Here is a 24,032-nt window from a genome sequence, read left to right on the forward strand (position 1 = left end):
AAGGGCATAGGGCAGTGATGGCTAACCTATGGCACTGGTGCCAGAGGTGGCACTCGGAGCCCTTTCTGTGGGCACTCAGGCCATCACCAGAGATGACTCCAGGTATCTTTCTGCAGTCCCAGACAGCCCAGGACTTGCTGTGCACAGAGCTATTTTAAAGTGACAGCTCTACCTGGGACTATTTTCTGCTTTATTGGTGTCCTCAGGTGCTGGTATCAATGAAAACAATGAGACAGAGCAGGGAGTATAAATCACAAATTAAATTTCTGTGTTGGCATTTTGCGATAAATAAGCGGGTCTTTGTTGTAGTTTGGGCACTCGGTCTCTAAAAGGTTCGCCATCACTGGCATAGGGTAAGCAAGGAAGGCACCCAGGGTGTGATGCAAAGTGGAGGAGTGTGGTTAATACAAGCCATATGCATTTATTCAGATGCTTGCAGGCAAATCTCACCCATACTGCACTGCTCAGAGCGGCTGTGAATTATTACAATCATTATAGCACATATAGCAATGGGAGTATAGCAATGAAATGTAGAATATGCAAATAGCAGCACTAGCAGGGACAAGTCTCCTAAATTCACAGATGAAAAATGCTAGACTATAGGACAGTCCCTGGAATAAAAAAAAATCAGACGCATCTGCCATCTCTTTGAAGCCGGAGGAGATTGGGCAGGGTATTGTGATTGTAATTATCACTAGATGAGGGTAAGGCTGCTCGTATACATTCAGGCTCTTTGATGTCATTTTCAAGACAAAACCAGGAGTGGATTGAAAAAAAGAGGAGATGTACAATTAGCTATTCTCTCCCTTAAAGGCAATATGCCATAAATGATTCATGGATATGGGAAATATGCAACTAAGTTTGCCAGGATGTTTTTTTGCATTTTCCCAGAATACCCTAAAGGAGCATCAATGGCTATAAGTCTCCACACACCTGCAAAGCAGCCTTATTGGGCAAAGTCTCCCTGATCATGGACGTGGGTTCAATCTCTGGGACCTGCACCTATCTCTGAAATGGAGCCTCCCAGACCAAGTCCCACTGCTCCTATTTCCACCAATAGTCATATACAGACCCTCATCAATGGTCCAGTTTTATAGAAACTGCGGAGAACACAAAGCTATGATGTCTCCATAACTTGAGCTACACTCCTTCTATAACTCATTAACTCTAACACTGTCACACACAATATCAGGACACACTGAGATTTCTGGCCCTACAAAGTATACTCCACAGGAAATATTGATGGGTACCTGGCACCCTTGACGATCAGTGGAGAGCACTGGTGACTGCGGTGCCACTAAACCATGGTTGGAGCCAGAAGCCGACAGCTTCATCCATAGTGTATGTGCAGCTCCCATTTACTGCCCGTGGATAGACGATACACTAGGGATAAAGTTGTGTTCTTCCAGCTTCGATCACAGTGTATAAAAGCTGATTGATTGCAGGGCTGCTTGGTGTGTGGCACCCCCAACAATCAACTATTAATGATGTATCCTACAGCGGATATCAATATGGTAGACAGCTGAGGATGAGCCTTGGCTTTCTGCCGTGGACAGAAGTCTGCAGCTGCTGGTTAGTGTAACCTCTCATCACATTTCAGTGCCATTTTGACTATGGAAACTACATTGACAGGGAAAGAGAATTCTTCTTCTTTCCTTTGGACCACAAAAAAAATCCTTGCTCATGAAAAATCCTTATTATGAGTCCCACTAAATTCAATCATATGTCTTTCTGTGCATATATATATATAACCTCTACTCTTTACTTCCATTTCCCTGTTTTCATTATTTTTTCTTTTTTTTTCTATAATCCACAGGCCTGAGCAACATCATCGGGATCATTGTGTACATATCTGCCAATGCTGGTGACCCCTCAAAAAGCGACTCAAAGAAAAACAGCTACTCCTATGGCTGGTCCTTTTACTTTGGGGCCCTTTCCTTCATTATTGCTGAGATGGTGGGGGTGCTTGCTGTTCACATGTTCATTGACCGCCACAAACAGCTGAGGGCCACAGCACGGGCAACGGACTACCTCCAGTCCTCTGCAATCACTCGCATTCCAAGTTATCGCTACCGTTATCAGAGGCGCAGCCGCTCTAGCTCCCGGTCCACGGAGCCATCTCATTCCCGTGATGCCTCTCCTGTGGGCCTCAAGGGCTTCAACACCCTTCCCTCCACCGAGATCTCCATGTACACGCTGAGCCGCGACCCTCTCAAATCGGCCGGGACCCCCACAGCCACTTATAACTCGGATAACAGCTTCCTCCAAGTTCATAACTGTATACCCAAAGATAATAAGGACTCTGCGCACACCAACACAGCCAATCGCAGGACCACCCCGGTATGAAACAAGATGGAGGAAGAGAAGAAAGACACAGACAGATAGATCAATGAGGGTCAGAAAGCTAAAGTATTATGATCTAGATAAGGAGATCTGTGTATCAAGCTTTGGGCTGTATATTAAAATGTAACACATGGCCCATTTTGGTTCTAAAGAAAGTTCCAAAAGTAGTTGTCACAATCGAGACAACAAAATCTTAAATGCAGAAATTTCAAGTTATCTATTGGTTTTCAGGATTCAATAAACAATTGACTGAAATCGTAGTAATCATGAAAAAAAACAGAGCTCAGGACATACTTGTCCATGTGTACAGACCCCAAATGCTGCATCATAATTGTCCATACTGGATGAACTCTACATAGGATCAAAAGAAAGCGCAGAACAAAAATGTTGTGTTTTTTTTTTTCGTTTGTATTTTTAATTCTGGAAAGAAATCCAATTTTGCTTCCAATGGCCAAAATGATGGGAAATGTACAACACCAGATGCCTGAGTCTGATACACAGATCCATAGGTGCAGAACGAAAGTCTTCATCCTTTAGAAAATATCCTCAGAGTGGTTACTGGCGTTTCCTTATTTTCGGAGTAGTTCTATCAGGCCTACATGGTTTGTCTGAAATCTTAAAACCGGCTGCTAAATCTGACATTCATGGTCTAGAACCACACTGCAATTACCGCACCCTATATAAACCCTATAAACACTGTGAAATGGCATCATGGTTTTGGGGCTCTAAGTATATATATTTATATATATATATCATTTTGAGGTGATATTTTATGGAGGATGCAGACTGTGTCAAAAAAAAGAGTATTGCTTGTATAGGAGAAGAATAAAAGAAGAATATAGTACATAGTAATATTGAGTATCCGTGATCAACAATTACCAGTGATACAACATATTGGGAAAAGTATACACACACTGCATACACACATTAGACGCCATGCTGTATAATTGTATCTATACACACCTTTCCATAAATGTACAGTGTATTTCAGAGTGTATAGCGTTCTCATTCAACCATACAATATGGACATCATCATCATATTAGCCAAAAGTATATATATATATATATATATATATATATATATATATATATATATAAATCAATCACAGGATGCTCATTATTACTCAGTTAAAGTAACTTTTTTATCATGTACAATGAATTTTTTCCTGTACAAGCAATTTGGTCTATTTAACTCCTACATTGAGCTCACCTTGTAACAGTGAAGGGGTTAAATAAAGGACGGTGGTATACAAAGACCGAAAGGGCTAGAGACCCAAACAGAACAAGAGCAAAGCAAGTTACCACGAACAAAGTGCTGAAATAAGTGAAGAGTGGAAAAAAAAACAGATTTCTTAAAAAAAAGACAAAAAAAAATCAAAACACATTAAAAAAAAATTCCCGAAAAGGATAGAATGAACCAAACGAAAAAAAAATGCATGAATCCCTCTATGTACCCGTTCATTTTACTGATTCATTTAAATAACTAAAAAAAAAAAAAGAAGCAAAAAGGACGAGAATATTGGGGTAAAAAAATGTGGGAGGGTTGGTTGAGAAAACAAAAAAACAAAAATGGGATGAGATTTTCAAGAACACAAAATGTTGGGTTGTGGGGTGGGAAGAAACGGGTGGGGACTATGATTTAGTTACTTTTATTTTTCTTTCCTTTCGATTTATTTTTTTTCTAAAACGCAAATTTCACTAGGGCCAATATAAGACTGAATACAGAAAGTGCCACGCCAGGTTTTTAGTCCACGTCTCTTAATATTTGCACTGTGGTAAAAAGTCAGTGCCACTTTACAGACTTGAAGAAAAATCTTTGGAAAAAAAAATAGAAAAAAAAAATATAGAAAAAAAATACAGGAAATATTTTTTTCGTTCTGAAACGTTGCGTCAGTGACTCCGATAATCTGATGGACAAGCAGATTTCAACACATACATAGAGATATTTATACATATAAATATATAGGTATGACTATATCTATATATCAATGTATATATTTATAGCGCTCTATATAAATATATGTATGTGTATACAGAGTTAAATATATATATTTATTTTTCTATGTCGGTCATATAGTGTTAATATATTTCATTTAAAGCGACTGTATCTTTTTAGACTTTTGCTCTTTTTAAATATAAGAGCATTTTTTAATACATGTATATTCTTTTTTTCTTTTTTTGGCCACAAAAGGGGAGGAGCACCTGGCGTCAGCCTATGGAAAAAGTCAGGAAACTAGGGCTCTATTGGAACTTCATTTCTTCTTTTTTCCTAGTTGCAAAAAACTTTTCTTAGGCCTTGATGATCTTCTTTAGCTGTGGTGCTTTACGGATGAGAAAAAATATAATATTAAAGATGATATTAAAGTTCTCAGCAGTTCACGGATAACTACATTGGGTGTAATAAGGCACAGCAGACGAGAGCAGGTGAAAACTATGATTTTCTGAATATGGATCGTATTGGACATTATGAATTTAAATGGGCAGATAGCGCTGAGTTGGACAACCCCTTTAACTTAGAACTAGGGTTACATGGTGACAGGTATTCTTCTAGTTGACACCTAATAATAGTGAATGGGGTCGTGAAAAGGGGCTATATCTGTGATACAACCAATGTGGTGGGCACATTATTTAGATAAGGTCAGACTTAGGCCTCATTCACAAAACCGTAAATGGGGAACGTGAGTTAGCTGCAAAAATGGCAGATTTCATGGATGCTCATTTCCTAAGATTACTGTGGCGCTCACAAGCTGATGTCCACCCAGCCACAATGACCCATAAATAGGGATCAATTTCCCTTGTTTGTTGCCTGTTATGGACACACGGTCACGTGCAAGAGGACTTAGGCCCCTTCTACACTTGCGTTTTTCATGCTCGTGTTCTGCGCAAGCTTTTGACGCGTAGAATTTGCATTGAACTCTGACCCGTTGTAGTCAATGGGCCTTTTCAGACTTGCAATTTTTTTAACGCACGATTAAATCTCAGAATGCTCTACTTTTGCAAGTCACGCAAGTGAAAAACGCACCATACGAGTCTATGGAGATGCATCAAAAACACATCGCACACATGCAAGTGCAATGCATTTTTCACGCATCAATTGCCATAGAAAAGATAGAGCTCAGTCCTGAGTCCTTTTCACGAGTGTTACCTGCGCGTGAAAAACTGAGACACTGAACAAACTCTGACTGAAAACTGATTGTACTCTGATCCAAAATGTCAGTTTTTCACTGACCAAACCCTGATCGCCCCCTGATCAGACTCTGATGTGATCTGCAACGCAAGTGTGGAAGGGGCCTTAGACTTTTAGCGACAATTGCTATGTTAATGTTAACTGTCGAAGGTCACCATGTACTCCTATCGTCACTAAGGAATGTTCCAGGAGTTCATATAGAGGATCAGAAAGATGAAAAAGTTATAAAAAAAGTAAGGTTTTACACTAAGTGAGCTTACATAGCCAGGATGCGAAAGATCAACATTTTTACTATTTTCTTGCAGTGATGCCAAAAACAAAAGCTTCAGACATGACTGGTTTCTAAAGAAAATGCTGCCACTGCTATTCACCTGTTGTATGGGGTATTACAACGTGGGCCCCATCCACTTCAATGCAGCTAGACATGACCTATTTTTTTAAGAAGAATTCTAATTTTTAAAAAGCCACTTAGGTTCACCCCTTCCAGTCTTCCAGCAACACATTAGAACCCACTAAGGCCTGTTGTCTGTAGCTGTGGTCTACAGCCTTAAACTGGCCATAAACCTTCCACAGCCTTTAGTGTAGCATTTGTTCGGCAGACAGCTATTCCTCCCAACCCCTAAAAAACACATGCATACTTGGTGTATTCTGAATAGAGAAAGGCAATTCTGAGAGTCTGCTTGAGTGTATCGGTGAATGCGCCTTACACCTAAGCATCTGATGTACGGAGCACCCTAAGGGAAGTAAAGTGCACCATCAGCTTCATCGGGGTAATGTGAATAAAGGGAACTTCCAGGTTTATCATGTTGGAGGCTTAGTGGCCCCCATGTCAGACTCCCTATAAGGTTCTTTTTACGACCCCCAAATTCTAGATCTAAAATAAGGGACTCAAGAAATTGTCCTGGATTAAGCATTTTATACTGTTGACCCCAGGTGGTGTCCACTACAGACCTGAGCTGCAGGCTATAGTGGACCATACAGATACCACTGAGCCCCTATGTACCAATAGTAAAAAAAAAAATGGTAGAGACCCCTACCCCTTTAAAATCTTTCTTCTAGAAACGTTAAATAATTTTCTATTGGTTGGAAGAGGAAATTTAAATCTTGTCCTTTAACCTCGGACTAGAATCCTTTTCGACTACCCGACGTCCGAAAAACTTAAATCATAAAAAGAGTTGACTTTTTGCACAGGGTAGACTCTAAAAGTACAAATTACATACGGTGTGAATTACAAATTATGGTTGTGGTGTTCAAAGCAACGAAGGTGTTAGAAAATTAGAGAGATATGAATGGGGACTGCTGAAGGATAGCGGCTGTACCTATATAGCCGCACACATCACCGAATATTAACTTATCATTTTGATAGGTCCTTATAAGTTTTTGAGCAAGAAAACCCCTTTAAGAACAGACGCAATGAGCTATATGAAGCTCCATCGTCAAGCAAAAAAACAAATAGTTGAGTAAAAAATATTAGATTTGAAGCATTTTGGATCTATATTCACTAAAATATGCATTCATTTGTATTAGGGTCTTATTATCAGAGGCATAAAATGGAGTGGCTGCTCCCCAAAATTGGTAATGTATTATTTATAGCACTAGGTATAGGGAAGAGACAATTTATGAGTCCTTTTAGATTACTGAGCTCATAGGGTGACGCCCCTGCTTATCATTGTGCTATCATTATGTGCTCCTCTTATGGACCATTGGAAACCGATGAGCTCAGTGCAGTTACATGCTATACCTATGGCTAGATGCAGCCCCCTATACTCTAGATGACATCGTACAAAGAATTTCCATATAATATTTGTATGTTTCCAATAAAAATACAGTCTGAGGTGAAACCATTCTTAATAATGGAATAACTAGAATCAGTAAGATTAGTGAGAGGGAATGGTTACTGGTCTGTATTAGGCCTTACTGTATCTTATGGTATACTGCTATCACACAATATACTGCTCTATAAGTGTAGTTAATGCCCAGATAACATCAATGTAGCATTTACAAGGAAGCTGTAATATGTAGCATGGGCTGTAGCACCCAGTGCCTTTTAAAGGGACCTGTCAGCTCCTCTGAATTGCTTAAAATACTATTCTTCAAGATGTAACAAATTTGGATTCCATTGGCTTCAAACAATACATTGTGCTGTTCCGTTATTCCTCTTAGAAACTGAATAAATCAACAACTGGGCGTTACCTGTTGGGGGGGGGTTGTCTCTACACTCTATGATTTTGTCCAATCAGTGCTGAGGGTTCTAGATTGTGTAAAGAGACACGCCCCTTCAATAAGGGGAATGGTAACACCCATTTCTGGTTTAATATAATATAGTCTGGAGGAGTAAAAAAGGAACAGCATATCAAAAGATTATGAGGAAAGATGCTACAAAATTGTTATATTATGAGAAATTCAGGAAATTGTTATAATTAACATATCAGGAGAGGTGACAGGTCCCCTTTAAATGAACATTCCAGGAAAACCCAATAAACTATGTGGAACATCTAGTAGGGGCTGAAGAAGAGATGCTCTATGAATCTCTATGGGGTCATTTATCTTTTCCTTCCGTTGGTGTTTTTGTGCATTTTGCTGCGTAATGGCTGTTTTGGGTCTATTTTGTGTTTTTTTTTTAATGTTACACCTCAATTCGAGTGTTGTTGCGCTTTATTTGTCATTACATTGCACCTCTTTCCAATTTATTATACTATTGCCTAGATAGGCGCAAATAATTGCGCAATCAGTACTGACCGTGCTTAGGAAAGGCAATGGTGTCATTTGGGCAACAAATTGAGCCTTTTTAAAAATTTGTACCTAATAAGGTTAAAAAAAACCCCTGCATTTGACAAAGAGCCAAAACAACAAAGACAAATAAGGTGCAAAAAAATAGACTCACAAAAAGAGCGCAGAGAAGGGGTAAATAAGATAAATGACCCCCTATGTCTGGTACTGGACACTCAGGTCCTACACCAGGCATTACATAGTAGGACAGTTTTTCCTGGAGTGTTCCTTTAAATACTTTAACCATGATCCATTTTTTTCGTTAATAAATAGAGAGGAACAAAGCTAAAGTAGAGCGAGCACTAGCTTTGACTTTCAACAGATTCTACAACGATCAATGCAAGGGGTTAAAGATAGAGACGCAAATATTGTTTGCAAAAAGATGTGGGATTATTACATTTTTTAGGGCGCGTTTCTGCACAGTAGTAAGAGGAATTATATGGGAGGATTATGTAGCATAATAAGAGGATTATAGAGAGACGTTTAAATTGAGTAATAAGTTATAAAGAGCAGAATATGAAACAATAGGATGAATTATATAACATCATGCATGGATTATAATTGGTAGAAACCAATTTTGTGTTTTTTGTGCAATTTTGTTAATATATTTATATTTTGTATTTTCCTTTCTACTAGAACCTCCCTGGTTGATACTGTGCCTCAAATATTTATTTTATGGCTTGGGGCCTCAGGGAGCGTCTCCGGAAATTTTTAGACTCGAAGAAAAAAGGAGTCGGGATATTTATTATTTTCTGGAGTCGTTACTACTCATGTATTTATTTGCTTTATTATTTATTTAATAACTATGCTTAAATAACGTGGTCCTAAAAGCCTGGCCTGGCAGCGTCTGTCCAACATGTATCGTTCTAAATCTTTAAGATGTGGCTGCAAACCTCAGTTGGAGGAGTGTTGAAACAAAAGGCAACAGTCCCACCTCAAAACCTGGGGAAGAATATAGGGATTTTCCAACTACATTTAATTTCTAATTAAAAGAAAAGGTCATTTTTTTTTTATTTTCTTTTTGTTCTTTTTTTAATAAAAAAAAATCAACAAAAAACTCAGATATAAATAAATGTAAATATGTAACTGACGTCCTGAGGAAAGATATGGATATGGTGAATTATTTCATTACCGGGATCTTGGGATATAACATGATTGTTATTTATTTTTTGTCTCCGCTAAACACTGTGACATCCAAACAAGAGATGAGTTTAAAAGTTGCCTGTGATGTGTATATCTGTCATGGCATAGCAAAGTCCTCGCAAGGGCGCGTGTGAGAGAGAGGCTGAAAGTGGATGAGAGACGGCAAGAAAGAAGAGAAAAGAGAGAGAGAGAGATGGGTGCTGAGCGAGAGATGTGGCCTCAAATGTCCAAACCCACTGTGATCATGTGAAATGAGAACTGATTTTGGACTCTATCTATATGATACTTATATATTCTTGTCTAATATTGTGTATGTCATGGTGCTAGGTAAAAAGCAACAACATGTTGGGTTTACAATTAATGGCCTATCTTTACATAAGGATATTATATATTATAGCACTTCTGCGGATCAGTGACTTTTTCATTACCAGCTCTTTACATGTGGTTGGCCCTGTTACTACACACAGAATGCACTAGAATAGACCCGCAGTGCAGTAAGGCTGCATTCAATCCAACGTATGCCCATATAATCCCCCCTCCCCTCTCCATAGTGATGCATGGTGCATGGCGCTGTAACACGGGGAAAATAGGACATGTCCTATCTTTTCCCCGTTTACGGAGCTGTATGATGTCTATACCTGCGGCACGGTACCATTGCCGTCTATGGGGTACGTACGGCAGAAAGCTGCCCCCGATGGTCGTGTGTATGCAGCCTAAGCTGTAGTACCAGATATAGTAGCTACAAAATGTACATCGTTGTTTGTGGTCAATGAAGAAGAGGCTTTATTGATCATCCTGTTAGTCATCTGAACGGTGGAGGTGTCAAAGACATCAAGTTAGTCCTGATTTTAACCCTATCTACATTCCCAGGACACATATTGGCCCACATTTATCAAAAACAGTGCAGTCTGTACTAGGTGTAGTTTGCCTGTGTAGTGTGCAGAGGGCGCCAGATTCATGAATTGTGCTGCCCGTTGTTCATGGATCAGGCGCCCCCTGTACTGCTCTGACAGAGTGCACCACTTTTTTTTGGTGCACCTTTAACATGGGGTGTGCAACACAATTCTGTTAAATGTGAAGCACAGTCCAACTGCGCACCGAAACGCACCTTTATATGCTACATTTTGTGTCGGGTACAGTAAAGCCGTGACACAAATAAATGTGGCACTGTATAACTACATGTGAAAGCAGTTTGCACTGAAAAGAACGTGCAAAGTCAGACAGAAAACTGGCCCAGGATCTGTAATAAATGTGGGCCATAGAGTTGACTATAGTGGCAGCAATTTCTTATGGCCCTGCAAACAAGGAACAATAGTCAGTAGCCCTCTATGTAACCGGACTGGGTGCCAGCCAAATACATAGGTCATGTGTAAGGTAAGTGACTGATCTATGTGAGTGTGTGACTGACTATGTGTGTATGTGTGTCCTGCTATATCCACACTTTGGTCTTTAGGTGCTTTGTTCGAAACCATCAGTGGATCACAACAAAAGACCTTAGATATGGTAGATACAAATGGAAGCTTAAAATTAAAACAGAAATACCCTCTTAAACTTTTTAGATAAAAAAGTACCACATGCTGAGCCTATCACCAATGTGTACCCAGAGCCGGCAACCATCAACTGAAATGGTCCGCCAATCCTATGCCGGAAGTTGTACACTCCTGAAAAAACCCTTGTAAGCTTATAAGGGTATTAAGGTAAGGTCACACATTGGGCTATATGTCTTCCAATTGTGAAGGAAACTGCAAATAATGAACATCGGTTCTGGCGTTGGGAACTTCAGGTCAAAGACATTGTGATTATTATTTATTACTTGCATCATAATGATAACTTGCTCCAGAGTTCTCCCCTTTCTGGAACACAATGGGGCAGATTTATCAAGCTGTCTAAAAGTCAGAATATTCTTAGTTGCCCATGGCAACCAATCACAGCTCCCCTTTAAAATATTCATAAGCACTGGTAAAATGTAATTGGTTGCCATAGACAACTAAGAATATTCTGACTTTTAGACAGCTTGATAAATCTGCCCCATTGTGTCACTGCCCCAATGACTATGTTACGGATCTGAGGAAAGTGAGGGGAACCAGAACTGTGTTCCCTTTAACTGTCTCACTGGACCTGTCCATTTATTTTCAGCAATTGTTCTATTGCTGACAAAATCAAGAGGAGCGATAATGGTCATCCCGTTTTGAAATACAAGGATGTTTATTCTTATAATTGTTCTTAAAACCGCTTGTGCGTGGCTACCATTTCAGTAATGTAGAAAACCCTCAAAAAGACATTCCTCATATGACCTCATATGAATAGATATTGTGCACAGAGTTAGTCAAGGAAATCCACCGTGAAAATCTAGAATAATAAACTACAGCACTTGGTCTCCTCCTTTTTAAAATTATGATAATGAGGCAGAAGTGCTATGGGGGCTCCAGGCTTCAAAGGCTTCAACACTGTACAGGAGAACTTCAGAGGGTGAGACATGGTCCTACACAGAGCAACAGCTTGTGAAGCTACAGCACGGAGTTGCTCAGATAACAACCCTCAGTGATGGACGTTCACAGGCTGTTACAATGAGAAGAAGGCTTTCCCCTCCCCCTACAGATCCTGCTACTGCTAGATTACATAGGCAGAGGCAGACAGGAGAGAGCAGGAGGAGGGTAAGACCTGCTCTGCTCATTACAACAGCCTGTGAAACTACAGCACAAAGGGGCTCAGGTAACACCCCGAGTGCTTTCTGGCTCATTAGCATAATTCCCCAAGTTTTTTTATTTCAAACAAGACGGACATGGATAAAAAATATAAGAAGATTACCACAGTCACGGTTACTGAATCTATTAGTAAGTGCTCCTGTTTGATAATGCTTGATTTTCATGATAGATTTCCTTTAACGGGAACCTGTCATCACAGAGGCCATTTTTACAGGATCCAATAGCCTCTGGCATGTTGATTTTCAAATATGCCTTTGTCATGCATCTGAATAATTCCAGTGGTTTTTAGTTGTTTCTTTAAAGGGAACCTGTCATCAGAAATTGGCCTAATAAACTATTAACAGTCTGTTGTCTAGCAGATGTCAAAACAACTTTGAAGTGAGATGGTAATTGGTTGTATAAAGTCATGGAGGATGAGAGTTTAACACTGAAGTCAAGTTCTCCTTACCTCTAAACACCTCTTCCCCTGTGATTGACATCATGTGCTGGTCAATGATGTCCCTGGGTGCAGGACCATCGATTACAGAGAATGGGGGGAGCTTTACTTCAGTGTTAAACTCTCCACCTTGACTTTATAAAACCAATTTACATCTCACTTCAAAGTTGATTTTCTGGATGATGCCACCACACTTGGCCATGAAAGAAACAGGATTTAGTAGCTGCGCAGCTGCTTGACAACAAACTGCTAGTGGTTTATTAGGCCAATTTCTGATGACAGGTTCCTTTTAACATTACCTGGCTAGAAAATTAATGAAAACACGTATACATCATTTACAAGGTGTTCAGAAGCTGAGATTTGGGGTCATTTTACTGGGGTTGCCTAGGATATTAAAAATGTTATATATGAGTGGGGAGAGCTAGAAAAAACAATAAACCTCTTATACTCACCTCCTCCAGCGCTCATCCATGATGCTGCCTGGTCTTTGTTAGTTTACAGAGGCTGGCGATGTCATCCGACCACTGAACAGAATTAGTTTCAGTGTGTAGAAGACAGGTGGCAATGGTCAAAATAGCACAGCCGACCTCTGTAAACGACCTCTGACAGTGCGACTGGTGAGAAAGAGCATCGGAGGAGGTGAGTATAATTGGTCTATTGGTTTTATAGCCCCCCTCCCCCCCAAAAAAAAGTAATTCTAATCCCAGACAACCCCTTTAAGATTCCCGCCCATCATTAGAAGTGGATCTGTGGGATTTCCACTAATTTTGCATACATCAATGGCAACGACTGAAAACAGGACACTTCGTAAGATATTTTATACGTGAAAAATACTTCTTCCTTCGCTTATCAGGTATATATTGTCCCTCTCACCTTTCCTCTCACTTCAACGTCCCTACTCAATCCATCTTGTTCTCTGAAGAAATACAGCTGGCCTTTATAGTGTATTGAAGGCTATTGCTGTTGGTTGGTGTTGCTGTTATTAGTAAGTTTTCTATCTCACCACAAAGCTTTATTCACAGCAATACTATTCAGTACTCTTCTATAGTGTTCTATATGGTGTTTAAGGAGTCAGTAAAAAGGAACTAGAGGAGCAGTTTTCTGTTTTCTCTACTCACTCACTGATGGACAGCTGAGAATTAGAGTGAAATCCTGCAAAGGGGAATGTAGAAATATAGGGGGATATTTATCAGTACTATGCCAGTTTTCTGGTGTAGAAGCACTGAAATAATTTTTCTATTATTTTGTGATTTTGTGATTATTTTGTGATCACCTCACGGGGAGGGGGCCCCAAGGAAACATCAAGAGGTCTAAACCTTTTGATGTACCGGATGGAATTAATTGCCCCCCCCCCCATAGTGTTACACACATGGCAGCTTATCGGCTGAATTATTTTAAAAAAAAAACTTACATGCTTTGAAATAACATTAAAAATAATAAAACTGTGCTGAAAGGGAATCCATCACCACAATTTGCCTACCCCAACTAATTGCTATGTTACCCAAGGCCATGTCCGAACATCACCGATACTTCCTTTTTTACTTTCCATCTTTTTACTTCCATGCTAAAAATGTTGCTTTAGAAAGATGCAAATTAAGCTGAAGTGCTTTGGGGGAAGTCAGCAGAGCACCTAAGGATTCTAGCTCTACAACAATAACAATGTTCCTACACTTTCACCACCCATTCCCTTCAGCTACTTCACTCCTCAGAACAGGGAGCCAGAGTCCTGAGGTGCTCTGCCAAAGCACTTCAGCCTAATTAGCATTTTTTCTAAAGTGAAGTTTTGGCATGGAACGAGCAGCTGGACAATAAAAACAAAAGTATGGATGTGGTGCCCTACATAACATTGCATTGTTCTGGTAAGTAAATTGTGGTGATGGATTGTCTTTAAAGGGGCAATCCAGTCGCAACAAGATAACTTGCTGAATGGTGGTTGTCTTAGTGGTCGCGCAATTATGTCCTGTACAACTAAAAATGAGGTTTTTCCAACCACAATATAACAAAATGGACATGTATATAGGTGTAATATCCCCATTTACTTATAATGATTACTTTACAGAGATATAGACAAGTTGCTCTTTTGTCTTCCTGCTCGTGAAACATAACTTAGAAAACTTTGCCTATTGTTTTCCAGGGATAAAATATTGATGGCCTATGCTTGAATGGGTTTCATTGCTTTATGATATTGATTAACTATCCATAGAGTAATACATCAACAATATTAGATTAATGGAACCAAAGTCAGAATAATGAACAGATCTGAAAGTACACCTCCATTCTCTGTATTGATTCTGGTGTCACAGTCAGCCAGTATAAGCTCATGGGTAAACTCCGACCTCTACCAATTTGATATTTAGGACCTGACCTATTGTAAGGTCAATATAATAAAGCTGGAAACCCCTTTTAGATTACTTATAGATATCAAACTGGCGGGGATCAGATTACTCTTACTCCAGCCATCAGACTTCTCCATTTAGGTTCTGCATCAGGGCTTCCCTTTAGGCTATTCTATTATAGAAGAGCCTAAGGCAAGCCAAATACTTAGGTCATTGGAAGGTCTTCCGTTCCCTTTCCATGCCCTATTGCAGTGATGGCGAACCTTTTAGAGACCGAGTGCCCAAACTACAACCAAAACCCACTTATTTACCCTGATGTGCCAATGTGCCATATTAAGCAGTAACTTATTGTTACCTGTTCTTCCACCTCTTTTAATTGTATCGGCCCCTGAGGCCACCAATACAGTTGAAAGAAGGTGGCAAATTCAGACTATCATTGTAGCTTCTCTCCAGGGTCTCTCTGTACAGGAAGAATGGTGGGTCCAGCAGGAGGACCACAAAGATAATGCAGTTCTTTTAACACCTTCTTACTTTTCAAGTAGTTCCAAACAGTCAATGAAGTGTCGCTGTAAAATATTGCTGAGCGCAGCATCTCATAAGTTGCCTGGGACTGCAGGAAGATTTAATGGATTTGGTCCTGTTTGGTGAATTCTGTCCTAGGTTGATGGCCTGAGTGCCCACAGAAAGGGCTCTGAGTGACACCTCTGGCACCAGTGCCATAGGTTCGCCATCACTGCCCCATTGGATCCCAGAAAGGTAGCATCCTTTAGGCTTCTGTCATTTGTAGCTTTAAGAATGGTGTTACAATTATGCTAATGAGGACCTGTCACCCTCAAAAACGGTACTAGGAGCTGTTACTAAAGTAAGCAGCTCCTAGTGCTAAAACACACGCAGCAGTGTTACACTGCTAGCGTTATCGGAAACCTCTGATAACGCTAACTAACACTGCTGTGCTGTACACTAGAAACGCCGGACCGCTCTCAAAGTGGTCCGACATATTCATGAGGGGGCGGTCCAAGGATCTGCCTCTTCCCCAGACCGCCCCGCCCTCTCCATAGGCTAGAGGTGACTGACGCACGTCATGTGGCAGTCAACGCCCCTAATCCCGTCCCCTCATGAATACGCCGGACCGCTTTGAGAGCGGTCCGGTGTTTCTAGTGTACAGCGCAGCGGTGTTTGTTAGCGTTATCATTTGCTGCGTTTGCTTTAGCACTAAGAGCTGCTTACTTCAGTAAGCAGCTCCTAATGCCGTTTTTGAGGATGATAGGTCCTCCTTAATTAAAGTCTGTCATATACTATTCAATATCACTAAAGATACAGTGAAGACTGAGACTCAAGCAAAATGACAATGTATGAAGTGGAAAAACCATCTATTTAATCTTTGCTGTGAAACGACAAGGATCGCAGACATTTTACAGGAATCAAATGCAGAATGACGTGAATCTATCGTTTTGTGGCTCGTGTCGTCAGCTTACAGGATCTTTACCTTTGTCAGCAATGGTAGAATATCTAATGCTATGGCTTTAATATCCCCCCTACAGTAATTTGGTCCCCTCCTTATAAACACATTGCACACATTTAGATAACTCTTTCAAGTCATTGAATGCCAGTGTAAGCTTTGTGGTAAAATGATGCAACACATGAGATGCCAACAAATCTCTAAATCTTATGTGTTGCTCAATTGTGGCTTGTCCCCCCCCCCCCCCCCCAACTCCGCCAGATGCCACCTCATCAACCCCAAGTTGCTCCCTCTGTCTGTCGTTTCTCTTCCTTCACTGTTTCTATCCTTCCTTTCTGTCTTCCCCCCTCCTTCTCGCTGTGTCTCCCTCCTCCCCCTCTCCTTGTGCTGTGCCTCGCACACCCGCACTGCAGGCCTGTTTATCCCCTGCAGTCCACTATCACAGTGAGAAATGTTCTGCACCTAGCATTTCATGTCAGGCTGCAGTAGGAGCCGTGTGGGGGCAACTCAGCGTCCACCCACCTGCAGCATTCACTGCCATCACTTCAGTATCCTCCATGCACACAGACGCGTGGAAATATACACCATGCTACACACTATGTACAACATACATAAACCCCATCTTCTCCCTGTTCCATTATCAGTGTGCCTAATAATGGTTTTATATCACAGCAATAGGTACAAAGCGACTATTAATTTATTGTAATCTACACCGTGAAGCATAAAGTAGCCCCAGAAGATACATCAAAGGATTTTCCTCCGTCTGTCTTAAGGGCAAATACATCATTGCATCAGTTAGCTTTATTTAATAAAGGATGCAAAGTGCTGACAGGATGAAGCCTCCATTTATAGTTTTGCACCAAATTTGCACTAAGAAGACTTTATTAAATAAGTCCGCTCACCGCACGTCTACTTGGATTTCGGTGATTGAGCCTTTGGCGACTTGCAATGCTCTCTGTAAATGGAAAGTGAACATTGTAAATATAGAGACTATTATTTTCCCATAGAATTAGAGTGTGTATATGTACACGTAGCCTAAGGCATCTGGAAAGACCTTTTGTATTCTATATGTTATTAATATTTGTATTATGTAAACTATTATTTCTTTCTAGGACCAGTACAAATGGATGAAGAGAACATGCACACAACGCACCATATTGTATCCCTATTTCCTTACACTAATGAAGAATACCAGATAAATGCAGAATTTTCCTGAAATACAGTTCCACTAAATATTCAGAACACCATAAAATGCTTTTAGATGCCCAACAGTCATGAGAATGAGGCTCTCTGAGTGCCCCATGTTAAGGGTCAGGGCTGCTACTCCACTTCTAAGGGATTGACATGTAGTGAATAATACTTAGCCCTGTAGAAGCAAATGCAGAGTCATCCATGTACTGTACAAACCACTCCAATAATATGGGGCATTCCAGGACCCTGAGTCCCACTGGGTGTCCCACCGGTTTGGACCCCCATCAGGTTCTTATCCCATCATCCTGCTAGGGTTAGCTATGGTTGAACACTCATTTAGCCAACAACTACCGTATTTTTCGGACTAAAAGGCGCACAATAATCCTTTGATTTTCTCAGAAATCAAAGGTGCGCCTTATAGTCCAGTGCGCCCTATATATGAACCGTACTTACAGACAACAGCTGCCTTGAACTGTGCAGAGGTCTGCCACCTGCTGGTCATTCATCCTTATAATCCAGTGTGCCTTATATATGAACCTAGACGTTTTAGCAGGCATTTATTGATGGTGCGCCTTATAATCCGGTGCGCCTTATAGTCCAAAAAATACTGACCTCCTCTATTACTTAGATATGGGGGGTACTAACAAGAAAACCCATTTTCCACATTTTTACACAGTAAATCCACAGGAATAGAGATCCCATATATGATATAAGTGTAGACAAAAACAGGGCATCGGCCCCAGAACACATCGTAATGTACAAGCTAGAAATGATCAATGAGAGCGAAGTCTATCACCTGATGGAATTCTTAAGCACAACATCTTTATTCTGTTGTCCTTCACGAGCAGCCATATATATGGAAAATGTGAACACATACAATAACCGATCTCAGGTGCAGACCCATCAGGAAAAATGGACCAAATATTTATTTTCCAAACAATATTAATTGTACTTGCAAAAAGACAATATCCTTGGGCTCCATGTAGATGTTTTTTGACCTGATGAAAGTTTCATATCCGAAACTTCTGTATGAAACTGTTACACAAGATACATGCGACTTGTGACCATACAGCAATGCTTGTAGCTTATTTTTAAAGTCTAAAGCCTCCTCTACACCCTGACACCCTTCTTTTAGCTACCCATGCTTTCTCTGCATGCAGTAGTAATGTCATGTGACCAGGTTGACATTATCACAGATCCTTTAGCCTTCTAACATTAGAAAACTGTACACCAAGCATATATCACATGAAATCACATGTCAATGCAGGCATGTTGTGATTTTTTTTATGTGGTCAGATGTGTGCATGGGGTACAGTTTGTTTATGTTAAGAGGCCGAAGGACCTGTGAAGATGTCACCCTGGTCGTATGATACTAGGCCACGCCCCTCCACTCGCTCTATAGACCCCTAGATACCAAGCAAACTCTGATTTTATGGGGTTGTGAGGGAAACAATTTTTAGCTAAAAGATGGGGGTCAGATAGCTACTAGGGCTCTATAGGAACCGTGACAGATTCCCTTTAAGAATTGGGTTGGAATTCCACTACCTCTTGCTCTTGGCAGATAAGTAGCTGCAAGAGAATCAAGCAGCAGTTTTCTTCATTCACACAGTAGATTGGGATGTGAGAAAGAAATAGCTATCAGACCCTCACTGATCATGAAAACTGGGGGTAGCAGAGAAGTTCCTATAGGAATATGTCTACATTAGCTTTGAGTGGGTATGAGGGTAAAATTTGATTATTTCATATCCATTGTATTGGTAAGAGTCGAACTTCTTATACCTTTCTGAATGGTAGATTGATGATTTGCTGCTGGTAGCATAATTGGGCACCAATTGCACTCCATAGACCCAGGATATCACTTTCATCAGTCCTTTAAGAACCATTGGAGCTGTCATACACTGCCTCAGACTCCTTAAACTGTTGATGAGTAAGGTGGCTCCGGTGGGTGAGGATCCTATCATTTTGGATTAAGAATTCCAGAAACCTTGTAATAATCAGTTCAAATGACAGTAAATGCATCTGCTGGTAGGGTGTTGGGGGCTGTCAGTGCTACATGTTTCATCCATCACCATTAAAAGGAGAATGGTTATAACCAGTTGTCAATTTATTCCTACACTCTACTAGGAGTAGCATAGAAACTGCACACTGTAGAATAAAAATAATAATAATAATCTTTATTTATATTATATCATATTCCGTAGCAAATCATAGGGGACATATACAAATATAATATTACATTACAGAGTTCAAAAAGTCATATGGAACAATAGGTGTGGGAGCCCTGCTCACAAGAGCTTACAGTCTATGGGAAGTTGCCCCAGCATAGCAATTTCATGTATTTATTTTGCCAAAAAAAATTCAATATTGTGCGGCAACAGATCTATCATGATTGTCATGATAAAACTTTAGATATAAAATAAGCAAAAACTGTAAAGAAAATGAATAAAATAAATTTTTAGGGCAAGTTCACACAGGAAATCTGAACCAGAAAAGGTCTGCATCAGGGAAACAGAATTGGTTTGTGTGGATTTTGTGGAGTATGGATGTATAAAGTAGCTTTGCATTCATCAGTGACAGTTTTTGCATGGAATTTGGAGGATAAATAGCACATTCTACCTCTTATTTACCCACGAAAAAACAAAACTGACGCTCTTCTTTCGATTTTGACTCTGATTTATCCAGTGGGAAATCTTACATACAATCCACCATGTGAAGGCGCCCTTCGTGTATAGTATCATATAAGCCTAAAGCCTAAAAGTCGTGTTCCCTCCACCTTGTTGTAAGGACAATTCCAGTGCACCACATGACATTCCATGGATTTGTATGATTCCTATTGAATTCAGTGGAACACAGGTCTGATGCAGATTTCAGTGAAGAAGATGTGCCAAGATTGTATCAACCTGCTTTTAGTGCAATCTTATATTTTTGATACAATTTTGTAAGTTAAAGACTGATACAGTAACAGACATATTACTAATTCCTCTGTATGAACAAGGTCATGTGAGAGCCATTCGTTTGTCACAGCCAATTGGACAGATGACTTCATTTTCTGCTCCTATGATGAAGATACATATTAGGTAGAAAATTACATTAGTAATGCAGAAGAGGACATAACTGCTGTGCTAACCCGTTTTGTGCTCCTGCATTACATTAGAGATAGATATCCGATACAGATAGATAAATGTATACGTATTGTATGTCTATGTGTGTGTATGTGCCTGTGTGCATGCAGTCCTACAATGCACACACACATCAGTTTATAGGGCTGAAATATTTGATGTGAAGGATATAACAATAAGGCTGCCTTCTGGTGGTTGCAGGAGAAAACTGCAAGCTAGGCAGTCACAATTCTGCCTAGCAGCCAGATCCCTTATCCTATTAGTCTGTTACAATTAGCTTCAATCCCTTACTGCCAATAAGACACACAACACCATAGTGCACTGACTCCAAAGCCCTCGGAGTATAATGTGGCTTCAGGCGCAGGAGACACTGAACCTCAGACAATCTTGAGTGATTTTTATTTATACAGCAGAATGACATAAAAGCTACATAAACTCTATCAACATAGAACTAAGCGTGACCTTCACGGATGTCCCATATGCTTTTGGCTGCTCACAGATGTATAAGATCACCAGGCACCTGACATATAGAAAGTGGCAACTTGTGTGTAAGTTAATGCTACGGTGATGTCATAACAGCCAATACTTTGTATGATGTCATTCACTTACAGTAATTTCCAACGAAGGGGAAGAGCTTATATATTCCTATTTAACCAGGTCCTAAATACTTACCAACTTCTATACGGTAATAAATGACATTATTAGTTCCTCCCTAGGCTATGAATACTTTCAGGCTAGGGTAATACTAAACCACCACACCATGGCTTGCTACAAGCCAAATTTGTTTGTACTGTACTCATGGGTGAGCAAATGGGGAGCAAGTATACTCCAAGGGCTTATTCATACAAGTATATGTCACATATACTAGGCGCTGTCCAACAAGCTGCATGTGGATCCATTATGGGCCTAGCATAGTGCCTGGGGAATCTTAAAAATCATATTATATGGATAGGACTAGTGTGACGGAACAAGACAATTCAAGGACGTTTAGAAGGTCATAGCTGTTTGTTGCAGTTTTAGATAAATTTTGTTTAGAAAAAAAATCCATTAAAAAGGGCGTTTTTTAATCCTATAAAATGACAGCATGTCACTAGGATTTGCCATAACGATCTGATCACTGGTCGTCTGACCTCTGGGACCATCACTAATCCAGAGAATAAAAAGGATGCAGTGCTGGAGTAGCGCTGTGTTACCATCACAGCGTGTCCTCGGCCACCTGATGTGTGGGGAATTGCTCAGCGGCTCCCGTTATGTGGATGGGTCTGCAGTCACCAGCTCAGCTGGGGGGGCGAGCGCTCCACTGCGCAGGGACAGAAGGGTCACCAAGCTAAATCAGCTATGCAGCCCCTTCATTCCCCGGAGCAGTGGGGGTCCCAGTGGTCATGGCATCCAACATTCATAGAGTGATGACACACCAGATATTATGTCACATTATGATATAACTGGAGATCAAAATGAGAGTATGTATGATCACATGATGCTTTTCAGGAATATTGTAATCTTCATTGATCAGCATTAAAGGATTTTTGTACACTCTGCCACTAGAACAGTATTTTACTAAATTCCCAAAGTAGCAACATGAAACCTTTATTTTGCAAAAAGCCTGATAATCATGATTAGAGAACAGCAATGACTGTAGCACAGAGAACAATTATAATGACATTTTCAGAAGGTTACAATAGTCCCCAATCGGTAGGAGGTGTCCAGGCCTTTGCCATGAATGACTTCAGCACATCTGCAGCCACAGGACACCACTAGTCTCTCACTGCTCTGGTGGGATTTCGGTTCATGCTTCTTCCAGTCTCTTGCACAGTTCTATGACTGTTGTGGGTTTATAGGCTGCAGCTTTGTCACCAATGATTTTCCAAAGGTTTTCTTTTGGGCTTAGATCAGGACTCTGGGCTGTGGCCTTTTCATTGTTTCAGTGTTTTCTGTCTCAAAGAACTGCTTTACCTGTTTTGCTGTCTGACAGTGGGCATTGTCCTGCATGAAAATTGCTGACTGACTGAAGAACACAAGGAAGGAACCACTGTTTTGTTGAAGAAGCTTCTGACACACACTTACATTCACTCTGCCGTGTACCTGTATGAGGAATCAAACTACTGCTGCAAAAAACATTCCCTAAACCATGGCACTTCTTCCACCACCTTTTACTGACTTCCTTACACACTTTGGGTTTGGTCTTTCCTCACACATTTTGCCCCTGCCACATTTCCTCTCATTATGGCCCCTCTCCTCCCCATTGCCTCTCACATTGTGGTTCCTCTCCTCCCCCTTCAATTTTTGTGCCCTCCTTTTCAAATTATGCCCCCTCACATTCTCCTTTCATTGTGGTTCCCTGCTCCAGTGCATATAGAGTTGAAGTCCTGAGACACTGCACTCTCAACACTGGACAAAGCTCAAAATTGGGGGGACTGTCCCGCCATATCCAAGATGGTTGGGAGGTATGATTACTGTTTATGCAAGGCTTGTGCTTAGTTCTTCTTATCATAGGGGCTTTCGACTATTATCTGTATTTGATGGGTTGTAAAGAGTTTGTTTTTTATCCCCAATCCACAGGATCTATAAACAATATGATTGGTGGTGGTCTGACTAATGAAACCCCAATCCAATCAGGAGATTGGGGGGTCCTGTTCCCACTGATGGATCAAGGGGATAAGCATGCCTACTGCCACTTAATACAACTCTTTGGGTGTCATACAATTCCCAGCACAGCTATCTCCAGATTTGTCAAGCTTTACCTAGGATACAAGGAGGCCACATTCTCTCCTGGACTTCCTATTTACCACAGTGAGATTGGGATTAACTCTCCTTTACGGTATCTTTAAATCTATATTTACACAGTAGGATGTGCTGTCAGGCCTTCCTACATAGATTCTACTGCCATCCCCATAGATTGTGCCCAGAATGTAGGACCAAAGGACCCAATTTCCATAGGGTGGGCTTTAGCACAGATTTGCCACCATCTGAAGTAGACCTTTGGGTGCGGTCACAATAACAAAGAAGTCTACGTACTCCGCATGAATCATGGCTGACTTCATTTGTACAACTAAAGTCAATTCTATTAACCCATAAAGTTTCAGGAAATGGAATCCGTGGAAGAATTGCTGACATTTCCAACCAGAAATAATGTGACTGTGTTGCTGTACAGCAGTGATGAATGTACTGAAAGTTAAAAAGCCCTGAAAAGTCATTTCTCCAGAAAGACATATTTCACAGAGGTGGAATGAGACGGGGTGGCAGGGTGGTGGGCTGCAGCGAGAACAGCTGATCCTCACTTTAAATAAGACAGCTCTCGAAAATTGATGGCAAAACAACCAAATGTTAGATTAATGACTAACTGC

At 40.6% G+C, this 24,032-nt stretch overlaps 1 protein-coding gene across 1 annotated transcript in view; it reads left to right on the forward strand.

The window, feature by feature from the left end:
* The window catches only part of CACNG2 (calcium voltage-gated channel auxiliary subunit gamma 2), a 79,545-nt gene extending 70,156 nt beyond the window's left edge, over window positions 1–9,389 (forward strand). Inside the window, exon 4 of the mRNA XM_072128667.1 lies at window positions 1,817–9,389. Within this exon, the coding sequence (XP_071984768.1) occupies window positions 1,817–2,346 (530 nt within the window). The 3' untranslated portion in view covers window positions 2,347–9,389. The remainder of the gene's footprint in view (window positions 1–1,816) is intronic.
* Window positions 9,390–24,032: the final 14,643 nt, after the last annotated feature.

This window comes from Engystomops pustulosus, chromosome 10 (genome assembly GCF_040894005.1).
Source record: "Engystomops pustulosus chromosome 10, aEngPut4.maternal, whole genome shotgun sequence".
NCBI lineage: Eukaryota > Metazoa > Chordata > Amphibia > Anura > Leptodactylidae > Engystomops > Engystomops pustulosus.